The 12,329-nt window shown below is 46.5% G+C and overlaps 1 protein-coding gene across 1 annotated transcript in view; it reads left to right on the plus strand.

The window, feature by feature from the left end:
• The first annotated feature begins 1,736 nt into the window (after positions 1–1,736).
• ATG2A (autophagy related 2A) overlaps positions 1,737–12,329 on the plus strand; it is a 147,326-nt gene continuing 136,733 nt past the window's right edge. Inside the window, exon 1 of the mRNA XM_040410669.1 lies at positions 1,737–2,322. Within this exon, the coding sequence (XP_040266603.1) occupies positions 2,152–2,322 (171 nt within the window). The 5' untranslated portion in view covers positions 1,737–2,151. The remainder of the gene's footprint in view (positions 2,323–12,329) is intronic.

Genomic DNA, 12,329 nt, shown 5'->3' on the forward strand with positions numbered 1-12,329 from the left:
AATGTTGCACGACAAATGTTGCAGTGTGGTTGTGCCCTATCTGTCGCGCGACAAATGTCGTCGTGTAGACCTAGCCTAAAGGGGTTATCCAGGAATTCCGAAATAACCGAGCAATGTCTTGGCTATTTCCACCAGCCCCATAGAAGCGAATGGAGCAGTGGCTGCGCTTGTGCGGTGGGGCCTCTGAAAATAGCCAATAGTGCCGCTCAGCTATTTTCAGCGCTCCCATGGAATGAATGGAGGGCGGCCACGCACGCACCTATCAGACATTGGGGGCATATCCTAGCAGTATAGCCCAAATGTCTGAAATGGGAATAACCCTTTAATGACATATAGATTCTGGGTTGTACTAGTATTGAGCTGTTTTTGACCTGGTGCTGTATATATCTACCATGTTTGGTTCTGGTGCTGAATATATATGTACCAAGCCCAGATCGCTACTTTTTATGTTCCTACTGCCCCCTGTTTGCTCACGGTCAGCATTTAAAGCTGTACTGAAATGTACTGTAGGGACTACTGTGCATGCACAAAAGAATCCTCTCCATTATGTTAGCACTGCACATTAGTCCGGATTGTATATTTCACTGCAGCTTTGAGTGCTGACAACGGGGGAAAGGGAGACAATAGGACTCCTTACCTGCAGCACTGCTCATGTATTCATCCAGTCCTGAATGGTGGTGACAGCTTCCCTTCACATCGTAGATTAGCCATGCCCTATTATGCAACCCACACCCCTCAAAAAGGCCACTTCCATTTTCATACCTTCCAACCGTCTCGGATCTGGAAGGACAGCCATGGATTTTGGCAGCTGTCCCTCGGTGGCTGCGGTAAGTCCTGCTTTCCACTGTCTGTGTGTCTTCAGGATGCAGAAACAGTTGAACGGTGAAGCAGGGAGTCATCAACTTCTCCCTGCTCCACCAATCACCCGCCTGGTGCTCTCCCCAGCAGAAGGCGCAATGAAGTGACGTCATCTCTCTTGCATCTCGAGTGCATAGGCCGGGTAATGATAATCACCCCCGGCCTGCGTGCCCCACCCAGCAGGTGTGATGGCGTCATATTATTGTGCCCGTCTCTGGGGAGTGCAGGATATGCTCCATTCACCGGGGGTACGGGCCAGGTGAGTGTTTACAGGACAGGGGCTTCACTATTGTGGGATGGGCACTAAGGGGTATTAATGGGGACTGGGTAATATTGGACAATTATATTGGGCGGCGTTAAAGACGTGGCTTAGTGCAAAAAGAAACTGTCACGGCACGCTACTGCTCACACCACTGATAACGTCCCTCCTAGGGCTTTTTTTTAGTTGGGAGGTATGTCACCCTCAGAAGGTCTCTCCCAGGATGACATCTGTGACCCATGTGTCCACCACGTCCATAGCTTTACTTCCCTGGTTTTCTGTATCCTATGAAAACTTTCAACAGATGCTCTTTTTTTTTTTTTAAGTTTTCCTGTCCCCATAATGGAACATTAAAACTGAGAAGCATGGCAGATGTGAACCTAGCCTTATCTGCTTATCTCTAGGGAGGACATGTAAAGATACACATCTCCACATACACACACGTTGAGCTCCTATCTAGGCACATGTTTTCTTTCCTTCTCTTTCTAACCTTCTCCCAGGCAGTTCTGGGTGTACCAATATGGCCGCCTCTGCAGTTCCCCTTTCACCTTCCTGACGCACGTTGTTTACCTCACGTGATTGGTTCCTCCCCCTCCTGGCGTCAGTGCGCAGCTCGAAGGAGGTGGAGCTTCGTAGAGAAGCAAAACACTGGGTGACCCGGAACCGGGCGTCGTAGATTCATTAGCTTAGCATAGACTCTGTAAACAGGGGCAACCGAGAGACGGAGAGAGAACCGCATGCGTTATTAGGGCCACGTGACCATAGAGGTTGTGGAGGGGCTGGTGCGGCTGAGGTGACAGGAGTTCAGTGACAGGACAAAAGGCGACGTCGGGCTAGTAGGAGGAGATGAGAGCTGTGTGCCAGTATGAACATACACTGAGCAGCCGCCTATAGGGGGAGCTGTCACTGATAGGGCACAGTACAGGGGTATGAGGGACAGTTTTGGGGTTCAGAGCCAGTGACCGTCACCCCTGGGTGATGAGTTGAGGTCAGATCCCTTTCCCTGCCCCCATCTCACCCACCCAGCCCTCACCATGTCTCGGTGGCTATTCCCATGGTCCAGCTCCATCAAGACGCGGGCGTGCAGGTATCTCCTACAGCATTACCTGGGGCACTACCTGGAGGAGAGGCTGAGCCTGGAGCAGCTGAGTCTGGACCTCTACAATGGAAGTGGCCGTCTGACGGATATACACCTGGACATCTGGGTAATAATGTCACTTCAATGTGTGAATTATCTGTGGGGACCCGGGAGATGTGTGGAGAGCGGAATGCCGCATTTTATCATTGTAGGTCGTAATAGACCATGAAGCTAAGTTTACATGGACACCAAGAACGGATGTGTAATGACTATAGACACCAAGGACGGGCGTGTAATGACTATAGACACCAAGGACGGGTGTGTAATAACTATAGACACCAAGGACGGGCGTGTAATGACTATAGACACCAAGGACAGACGTGTAATGACTATAGACACCAAGGACAGACGTGTAATGACTATAGACCCCAAGGACGGGTGTGTAATAACTATAGACACCAAGGACGGGCGTGTAATGACTATAGACACCAAGGACGGGCGTGTAATGACTATAGACACCAAGGACGGGCGTGTAATGACTATAGACACCAAGGACGGGTGTGTAATAACTATAGACACCAAGGACGGGCGTGTAATGACTATAGACACCAAGGACAGACGTGTAATGACTATAGACACCAAGGACGGGTGTGTAATGACTATAGACACCAAGGACGGGCGTGTAATGACTAGTATACATAGACACCAAGGACAGGCGTGTAATGACTAGTATACATGGACACCAAGGACGGGTATGTAATGACTATAGACACCAAGGACGGGCGTGTAATGACTAGTATACATGGACACCAAGGACGGGCGTGTAATGACTAGTATACATGGACACCAAGGACGGGCGTGTAATGACTATAGACACCAAGGACGGGCGTGTAATGACTATAGACACCAAGGACGGGCGTGTAATGACTAGTATACATGGACACCAAGGACGGGCGTGTAATGACTAGTATACATGGACACCAAGGACAGACGTGTAATAACTATAGACACCAAGGACAGACGTGTAATGACTATAGACACCAAGGACAGACGTGTAATGACTATAGACACCAAGGACAAACGTGTAATGACTATAGACACCAAGGACAGACGTGTAATGACTATAGACACCAAGGACGGGCATGTAATGACTATAGACACCAAGGACGGGCGTGTAATGACTATAGACACCAAGGACGGGTGTGTAATAACTATAGACACCAAGGACGGGCGTGTAATGACTATAGACACCAAGGACGGGCGTGTAATGACTATAGACACCAAGGACGGGCGTGTAATGACTATAGACACCAAGGACGGGCGTGTAATGACTATAGACACCAAGGACGGGCGTGTAATGACTATAGACACCAAGGACGGGCGTGTAATGACTATAGACACCAAGGACGGGCGTGTAATGACTAGTATACATGGACACCAAGGACGGGCGTGTAATGACTAGCATACATGGACACCAAGGACGGGCGTGTAATGACTAGTATACATGGACACCAAGGACAGACGTGTAATAACTATAGACACCAAGGACGGGCGTGTAATGACTATAGACACCAAGGACAGACGTGTAATGACTATAGACACCAAGGACAGACGTGTAATGACTATAGACACCAAGGACAAACGTGTAATGACTATAGACACCAAGGACAGACGTGTAATGACTATAGACACCAAGGACGGGCATGTAATGACTAGTATACATGGACACCAAGGACAGACGTGTAATGACTATAGACACCAAGGACAGACGTGTAATGACTATAGACACCAAGGACGGGCGTGTAATGACTATAGACACCAAGGACGGGCGTGTAATGACTAGTATACATGGACACCAAGGACAGGCGTGTAATGACTAGTATACATGGACACCAAGGACAGACGTGTAATGACTAGTATACATGGACACCAAGGACAGACGTGTAATGACTATAGACACCAAGGACGGGTGTGTAATGACTATAGACACCAAGGACGGGCGTGTAATGACTAGTATACATGGACACCAAGGACGGGCGTGTAATGACTAGTATACATGGACACCAAGGACAGGCGTGTAATGACTAGTATACATGGACACCAAGGACAGGCGTGTAATGACTAGTATACATGGACACCAAGGACAGACGTGTAATGACTAGTATACATGGACACCAAGGACAGACGTGTAATGACTATAGACACCAAGGACGGGTGTGTAATGACTATAGACACCAAGGACGGGCGTGTAATGACTAGTATACATGGACACCAAGGACAGACGTGTAATGACTATAGACACCAAGGACAGACGTGTAATGACTATAGACACCAAGGACAGACTTGTAATGACTATAGATACCAAGGACGGGCGTGTAATGACTAGTATACATGGACACCAAGGACGGGCGTGTAATGACTAGTATACATGGACACCAAGGACGGGCGTGTAATGACTAGTATACATGGACACCAAGGACGGGCGTGTAATGACTAGTATACATGGATTGGAAATCAAGAACAGGCGTGTAATGACCGTAGTTTACATCGTCACCAAGGACAGGTGTGCAATGGCTGTAGTGTACGTGGGCAGACGTGTAATGACTGTAAGTTACATTGACGGACATAACGACAAGTTTACATTTACAGTGCTGCCCATAATTATTTATACCCCTGGCAAATTTTGACTTAGTTACTTTTATTCAACCAGCAAGTAATTTTTGTACGGGAAATGACATAGGTGTCTCCCAAAAGATAATAAGACGATGTACAAGAGGAATTATTGTGAAAAAAAAAAACATTTCTCAGCTTTTATTTACATTTGAGCAAAAAGTGTCCAGTCCAAAATTATTCATACCCTTCTCAATAATCAATAGAAAAGCCTTTATTGGCTATTACAGCAATCAAACGCTTCCTATAATTGCAGACCAGCTTTCTGCATGTCTCCACAGGAATTTTTGCCCATTCATCTTTAGCAATGAGCTCCACTTCTTTCAGGTTGGAGGGTCTTCTTGCCATCACCATGATCTTTAGCTCCCTCCACAGATTCTCAATTAGATTCAAGTCTGGACTCTGGCTGGGCCACTCCAAAACGTTAATGTTGTTGTCTGCTAACCATTTCTTCACCACTTTTGCTGTGTGTTTTGGGCCAATGTCATGGTGAAATGTCCACTGGTGCCCAAGGCCAAGTTTCTCTGCAGACTTCCTGATGTGGTCGTTGAGAATCCTCATGTATTGCTCTTTTTTCATGGTGCCGTTTACTGTGATTAGGTTCCCTGGTCCGTTGGCTGAAAAACACCCCCAAAGCATTAGGTTCCCACCACCATGTTTGACAGTGGGGATGGTGTTCTTTGGGTTGAAGGCTTCTCCTTTTTTACGCCAAATGAAGGAAACATCATTCTGACCAAACAATTCTGACCATAACACAGAAGACCAGAAGTCTTCTTCTTTGTCCAGGTGAGCTTTTGTGTTCCTTATCTGGAGAAGTGGCGTCCTCCTTGGTCTGCATTGTGCAGTGTCCGTTGGATTTTCTGCCTTGAGACATTGCCACCAGCAGAGCCCAGATTCACCAGGATGGTCTTGGTGGTGATCCTTGGATTCTTTTTCACCTGTCTAACTATCCTCCTGGCCAGCACAGGTGTCACTTTTGGCTTCCGACCACGTCCTCTGAGATTTTCCACAGTGCAGAACATCTTGTATTTTTTTTTATAATACTTTGCACTGTAGCCACTGGAACTTGAAAACATTTAGAAATGGCCTTGTAGCCCTTTCCTGACTTGTGAGAAGCCGCAGGTCCTCACTGAGCTACTTTGTCTTAGCCATGACTGTCCACAAACCAACTGCAGAGAGCTGCTGGTTTTCACCTGTTGATTTGATTAAAACAGCTGTTCCCAATTAATCAGGGTAATTAGGATGCTTTAGAACAGCTTGGACTATTTGGAATGGTATTAAACTTTAGATTTTCCCACAGACTGTGACAGTTTGAGAAGGGTATGAATAATTTTGGACTGGACACTTTTTGCTCAAATGTAAATAAAAGCTGAGAAATGTTTTTTTTTCCACAATAATGCCTCTTGTACATAGTCTTATTATCTTTTGGGAGACACCTATGTCATTTCCCGTCAAAAAATTACTTGCTGGTTGAATAAAAGTAACTTTAAGTCATAATTTGCCAGGGGTATGAATAATTATGGGCAGCACTGTAATTACGTGACTACATTGGTTTGGGGTGAGAAGGACCAAACCCCTTGTAGTCTTGCACAGATATGACTCCCCTGGAGTGGTGTCCGCTGTATCCACTGGTTATGTTCTGGGAGAGTCTGCTTTCTCTACAGAAGATTACATTACCCCCTGCCCATCACCAGAGCTAGATCTGTACGGACCTTCAGCATGCACGGAATGCTATGCAACACTATCCCAGGGTCGCTCAGGATCATTGTGGAGGTGACACCGTGTATCATATTTTCTTGTAGATGATACCTTTAGACCTTATGCACACAGTCCTATTTATTACCTGTGCAAGCTCCAAATTATGATTGAGCGTTAGTACAACACCTGCAGGAGTTTATAGGGCTGTATTATACCCCTGTGTGATGAGCCATATATGTTTTTTTTTCCTATGAATGTGACTGAAATAACTTAAAGGGGTTCTGCAGTTTTTTTGGGAGTTTTTTTTAACTGATGACCTAGCCTCTGGATAGATCATCAGCATCTGCGTCCGAAACCCAGGACCCCTGCCGATCAGCTGTTTGAGAAGGCAGCGGTGCTGGCAGTAGTGCCGCGGCCTTCTTGCTGTTTACCTCAGGCTCAGTGACGTCACGACAAGTATTAATGGCCTGGGCATCGCAAAGCACCATTCGCTGCCTTCTCAAACAGCTGATCGGCAGGGGTCCTTGGGTTGAACCCCCGCAATTCAAATGCTGATGATAAATCATCAGTAAAAAAACAAAAAACTGCAGAACCCCTTTAAAGGCTATGTACACTTTTAGGGGCAATTTTTTTTATGATTGCATTTTACTCATTTTGGGATGCAATTTTTTTTTTTCAATTGGTCTTTATTAAAAATATTGGGTTAACAGTAAAGGGTTAACTGTTTGTCTAGCTGTGTGAATCCTACTTTACTTTCACTTTGTTCCGGTCATCTAATCACCCTTATCTCTAATTTACTGTAAGGTGATAAACACTTATTTAAAAGGGGTTGTCCAAGTTATTTTTTATTGATGAGCTATCCTCAGGATAGGTCATCAATATCAGATTGGCTGAGATCCGACACCCCAGCAGATCAGCTGTTTGAAGAGAACGCGCGCGCCGTGCCAGTGCTGCCTCCTCTTCATAGTTTACCTGCTCACCGTTGCATCTGCAGCGGTGAGCAGGTGTAATTACACCCAAGCCGTCCCATTCATTTCAATGGGATGGATCGCTCCTATAGAAGTGTATAGGAATGAGCCGTCCCATTGAAATGAATGGGACGGCTTGGGTGTAATTACACCTGCTCACCGTTGCAGATGCGACGGTGAGCAGGTAAACAATGAAGAGGAGGCAGCACTGGCACTGCGCGCGCTCTCTCTTCAAACAGCTGATCGGCTGGGGTGCCGGCTGTCGGAACCCTGCCGATCTGATATTGATGACCTATCCTGAGGATAGGTGATCAATATGAACAGCCCGGAGAACCCCTTTTAAGTCACATTCTTATCAGTAAGATAAGAACTGAGCTATAATGAGTGTTTATAAGGTCAAAGCTTAGAGATAAGGAGTCTGTCAGCTCCCCAGCTGACGGAAAAGAGAAAATCTAGAAGCTGTTACTAGAGCATCTCAGCCCTGTACAGAAAAAATGGCTCCATATTTGTAAAAAAAAAGACCAATTTAAAAAAATTATTTTTAGCTCTAAATGAGTACAATGAAATAATTAAACATAAGGTGTAGATAACCTTTCAGCAGGTTCCATCATATGTGGGATTAAGAAGATAAATGGGGGTCATTTACAAAGACTAGCTTTTTATGCCAGTCTCCCCCTCCCCCCTGGCTGTTAATTTACAGCAAGGAGTGTGCCTGGAGTGAAAACTACCCCTGCCTCTGACTGGAGTAGTTTTCACTCCTCTTTTAAATGATGGTAGATTTGTTGGGGCCAAAGCCCCAGCCCCCATCAAATGCACTTGCAAGTCTTGCAACTTTTTTTTTACTCCAAAAAATAGCATGATGCATTTAGTAAATGACCCCCATTGCGTCATACCGAGGCATCATCCAGCAGCACATGGAGTGCCCAAGGCTCTGTAGTACTGCACTGTCGGGGCTGTTCATCCCACTGCGCATGGTTCGTGCACGTGCCATCCTCTGACACGTCAAAATCAAAGATGCAAGGTAGACAGTAGGGATAGAAATTTTCTGCTGGATCCCAACCATTGGCATGTTTTTTTGTTGAAATATTTGAATGTTCTATATGGCAACCAGAAATTTTGAGCACCATAGTGATCTCCATCCCTTCCCCACCTTGTCTGTCCTGGATGCAGAGGAACTCCAGAAACCTCATCGTACAGACCACTTGGTTGTTTCCATAGTTCAGACCACCTCTGGCTACTGGATCCAGGCAGGCTGTGGTTGGAGGGGCCCCATTCTATAGATAGATGTTGGTGCCTCCTCTGGACCCTGCTCTTATCAGACGTTTATGACTGATACTGTGATGGAAATAGCGTTTTTAAAGGGGTATTCGATTTTAATACTGGTGACCTTTCCTCTGGATAGGTCATCAGTATCTGATCGTTGGGGGTCCAACACCCGGGACTGCTGCCGATCAGCTGTTTGAGGAGGCAGCAGCGCTCCTGTGGGCACCATGGCCTTCTCCGTGCTTGCCAACCACAGCGCCGTACATTGTATAGCGGCTGTGCTTGGTATCACGCTCAGCCCCATTCACTTCAATGGGACTGAGCTGCTCCTAGGCCACGTGATTGATTAATGCGTCGATACTGGCCTAGGGAAAGCTGCGAGAAGGCCGCGGAGCTCACAGGAGATCACTGCCTTCTCAAACAGCTGATTGGCAGGGGTCCCGGGTGTCGGACCCCCACCAATCATATACTGATGACTAGGGATGAGCGAATCGACTTTGGATGAAACATCTGAAGTCAATTCGCATAAAACTGGGTTTCAATACTGTACGGAGCGAGCGCTCCGTACAGAATTAGAATGTATTGCCTCCGATGAGCCGAAGTTATTACCTCGCGAAGTCTGGTTTGGTTCCAAGTGGTACCTCATTGGAGCCAATACAGTCTAATATTGTACAGAGCGCTCACTCCGTACAGTATTCATACAAAGTTTTATGCGAATCAACTTTGGATGTTTCATCTGAAATCGAATCGCTCATCCCTACTGATGACCTATCCAGAGGATAAGTCATCAGACCCCTTTAAAGTTGAAACCTATGCTAGGACAGCTGATAACTGGTTGGTGGGGGTCTGACAGCTGGGACCCCCACAGATAGCGAGAATAGGAGAGCCTCCATCCTGATGGAGCAGCAGGTTGAGACTTGGCCCTGCCACTCCATTCATTCTCTATGGACAGCTGGAGATTGCTGAACACAGCGCAGCGTTTCTGCTTCTACTGTAACTCACTACTAGATGGGCGGTTCGAGTCTGCCGGAGCGAGCACCAGTTTTTGCTAGAAGCCCCTACTTTAGCTCTAAGCTGATGATCTCTTTTGCTAATAGGACTTATGGATTGGACAGGCATTGAGGGTCATTTACGAAGTCCGGTCTTAGATTCCCCCCCTACACTGCCGTAAGATTCGGCTAATTTATGATGAGGCGTGCGCCTTGTCGTGAATTAGGCGAATCTAAGGCAGTCCGGTGTAAAAACGACTCCAGCACCTGCCCCGTCCCATCCTCCTGCGGAACACGGCGCAAGTCACAAAGGGACTTGCGGCTATTTTCGTTGTAAAAATAGATGTAAGTCCCTTAATTAATGCCCCTCATTGTGTTTGTGAGACCCCTTCTTTACATGTTCCATACTCGTGTATGTTCAGCCTGTGGTGGAGATACTTGGAGAGCTCTGCTGTAGACACTACATCCGGCAGAGTCACCAGTAACTTGCACAATGTCCAGAGTGATTCCAGGAATCTCATTTCAGTCCGTTCTCTGAGTGAGGTCCAGAAAATCCTCAGCTGTCACTCGCTGCACAATCCATCACAAAATGTTCTCTCTGGGATCCTTCTTTAGTAACCTGTCGGAGTGGCTCCATAACGTTACACAAGCCACATGTTAGAGCTTGCACTGGGAGCCGTGTGTCTGGCGATCGCGGTGTAATCGGTTTGCTTGACCATGGGGAATGCACAGTTTATTGGAATTGGTGTAGATCCCTTAAAGGGGGAATCTCACCTGGTTTGGGGCCATTATGTAGGTGGGGTTTAGGGTCCCCGACCTGCCCTTACCAAATGTGTCTGTCCCTGTAAAGAATAGTATTTTAAGATTGCACTTACTAGGAGAAGTAAGGACCCTTCTCCAGTGGCAGTGGACTTGTGGATTATGTGGAGCGCATGCACAGTGAAATAAGGTGCACTGACCCCTGCTTTACCGGTGTAAATTCAATTTTTAGATGGGTTTGGTATGGGCAGGTGTGAGACCCTAAACCCCAGGTGCATAATGGCATGATGGTGGTTTAGTGGCCCCAATCCTACCTTTAAAAGGAGTCTGTAAGCAGTTTTGAGGAATCAAGACTGCTGACCGGCTCCCTTTAACCACCAAATAGGTTGTGAATTCTTCACCTCAGGCTGGTTTCAGACACAGATTTACTAAACTTATAGATGGTGTAAGCTTAGAGCGGCTGTCTAGACCTTCACCAGACACTGTGGGGAGCTCCTGACTGCCCCCCAACAGATGATATTGGGGTAGACAAGGATTGGGCAAAAGTTTCAATATTTTTGTTCTCCTGGGAGATGAGGCACCACGAGAAGAGACTGGCAGCAGCTTTCTCCGCTCTCCCCTTAGAATACATGTTCGTGTATGAGGGAGTCGGGAGAGACCGCTCTATAACAACTATTGGCTTACTTTGAGACAGAATTTTATTCCACAATTGTGGTGCAAAACAGTGGATGTAGGCCACGCCCCCTTTCATTTGAGGCTCTGCCCACTTTGTTAAGCCCTGCCCCTTTTAAGCAAGTCAAGAAAAATCGTAGAAGCTCTAGTTGCACCAAAATAGTGTCACTTTTTAGGCAGATTTTAGGCGCGGACACATTAGTAAGTCTGGGCCAGTGTTCTTACTGCAGATTGCCGCGGTTTTATGATACTTTTATTGCGACCCTTGTTTCACACGTGAAGCATGGACAAAAGCACATTGCAAAACCACACAAACATGCTGCAAGGACAGGTGCCTGTGATAACATACCAGTTATTATCATGTGCTAAAAATCTATTTCATTGGGAAGTATTTTCCCAGTTTGTTACGAGCGCATTAAAATAGTGGCATCACTGTGTGCAGCTTCTATATTAGAAATAGGGTTCCCTTAAGGGCTCATGCACACGATCGTGTGTGCCCTCCGTCCGTATTGTGGTCCGCAATGTACGGGCACCGGCCGCGTGTACGCCGTTTGCTGATATGGACCCATTCACTTGAATGGGTCCACGATCCGCAATATTAAGTCTGCACCACAAAAAAAAAAAATAGAACATGTTCTATTTTTTTGCAGTGCAGAGTCACGGAGAGAAATCCCACGGAAGCGCTCCGTCGTACTTCCGCTTTGCACCGCTCCATATCTTGCAGGTTGTGCGCCCATTCAACTGTTTGCAGGCTGCAATATGAATACGGGCATGGGTCCTTACCCAGGGAGATTATATCCAGTTGTCACCCAAAAACTCCTTTGTCTTAAAACGTAACTTTATTCTTATTGACTAAATAATAAAAGAGCAAATTATTAAAATCACAGCGTGAGCTCTGACCCTGAATGTGTTTGTTTGGTCAGAACCAATGTCAGGCTTCTGAGACGGGAGGGAGTCGGATTAGAAAGGGGCGTTGACATTTATTTTTACTTTCTTTCCGACTCCCTCCCGTCTCAGAAGCCTGACATTGGTTCTGACCAAACAAACACATTCAGGGTCAGAGCTCACGCTGTGATTTTAATAATTTTAGTGTTTGAGTGACAATTGGACATAAT

This window comes from Bufo bufo, chromosome 10, assembly GCF_905171765.1.
Source record: "Bufo bufo chromosome 10, aBufBuf1.1, whole genome shotgun sequence".
Lineage (NCBI taxonomy): Eukaryota > Metazoa > Chordata > Amphibia > Anura > Bufonidae > Bufo > Bufo bufo.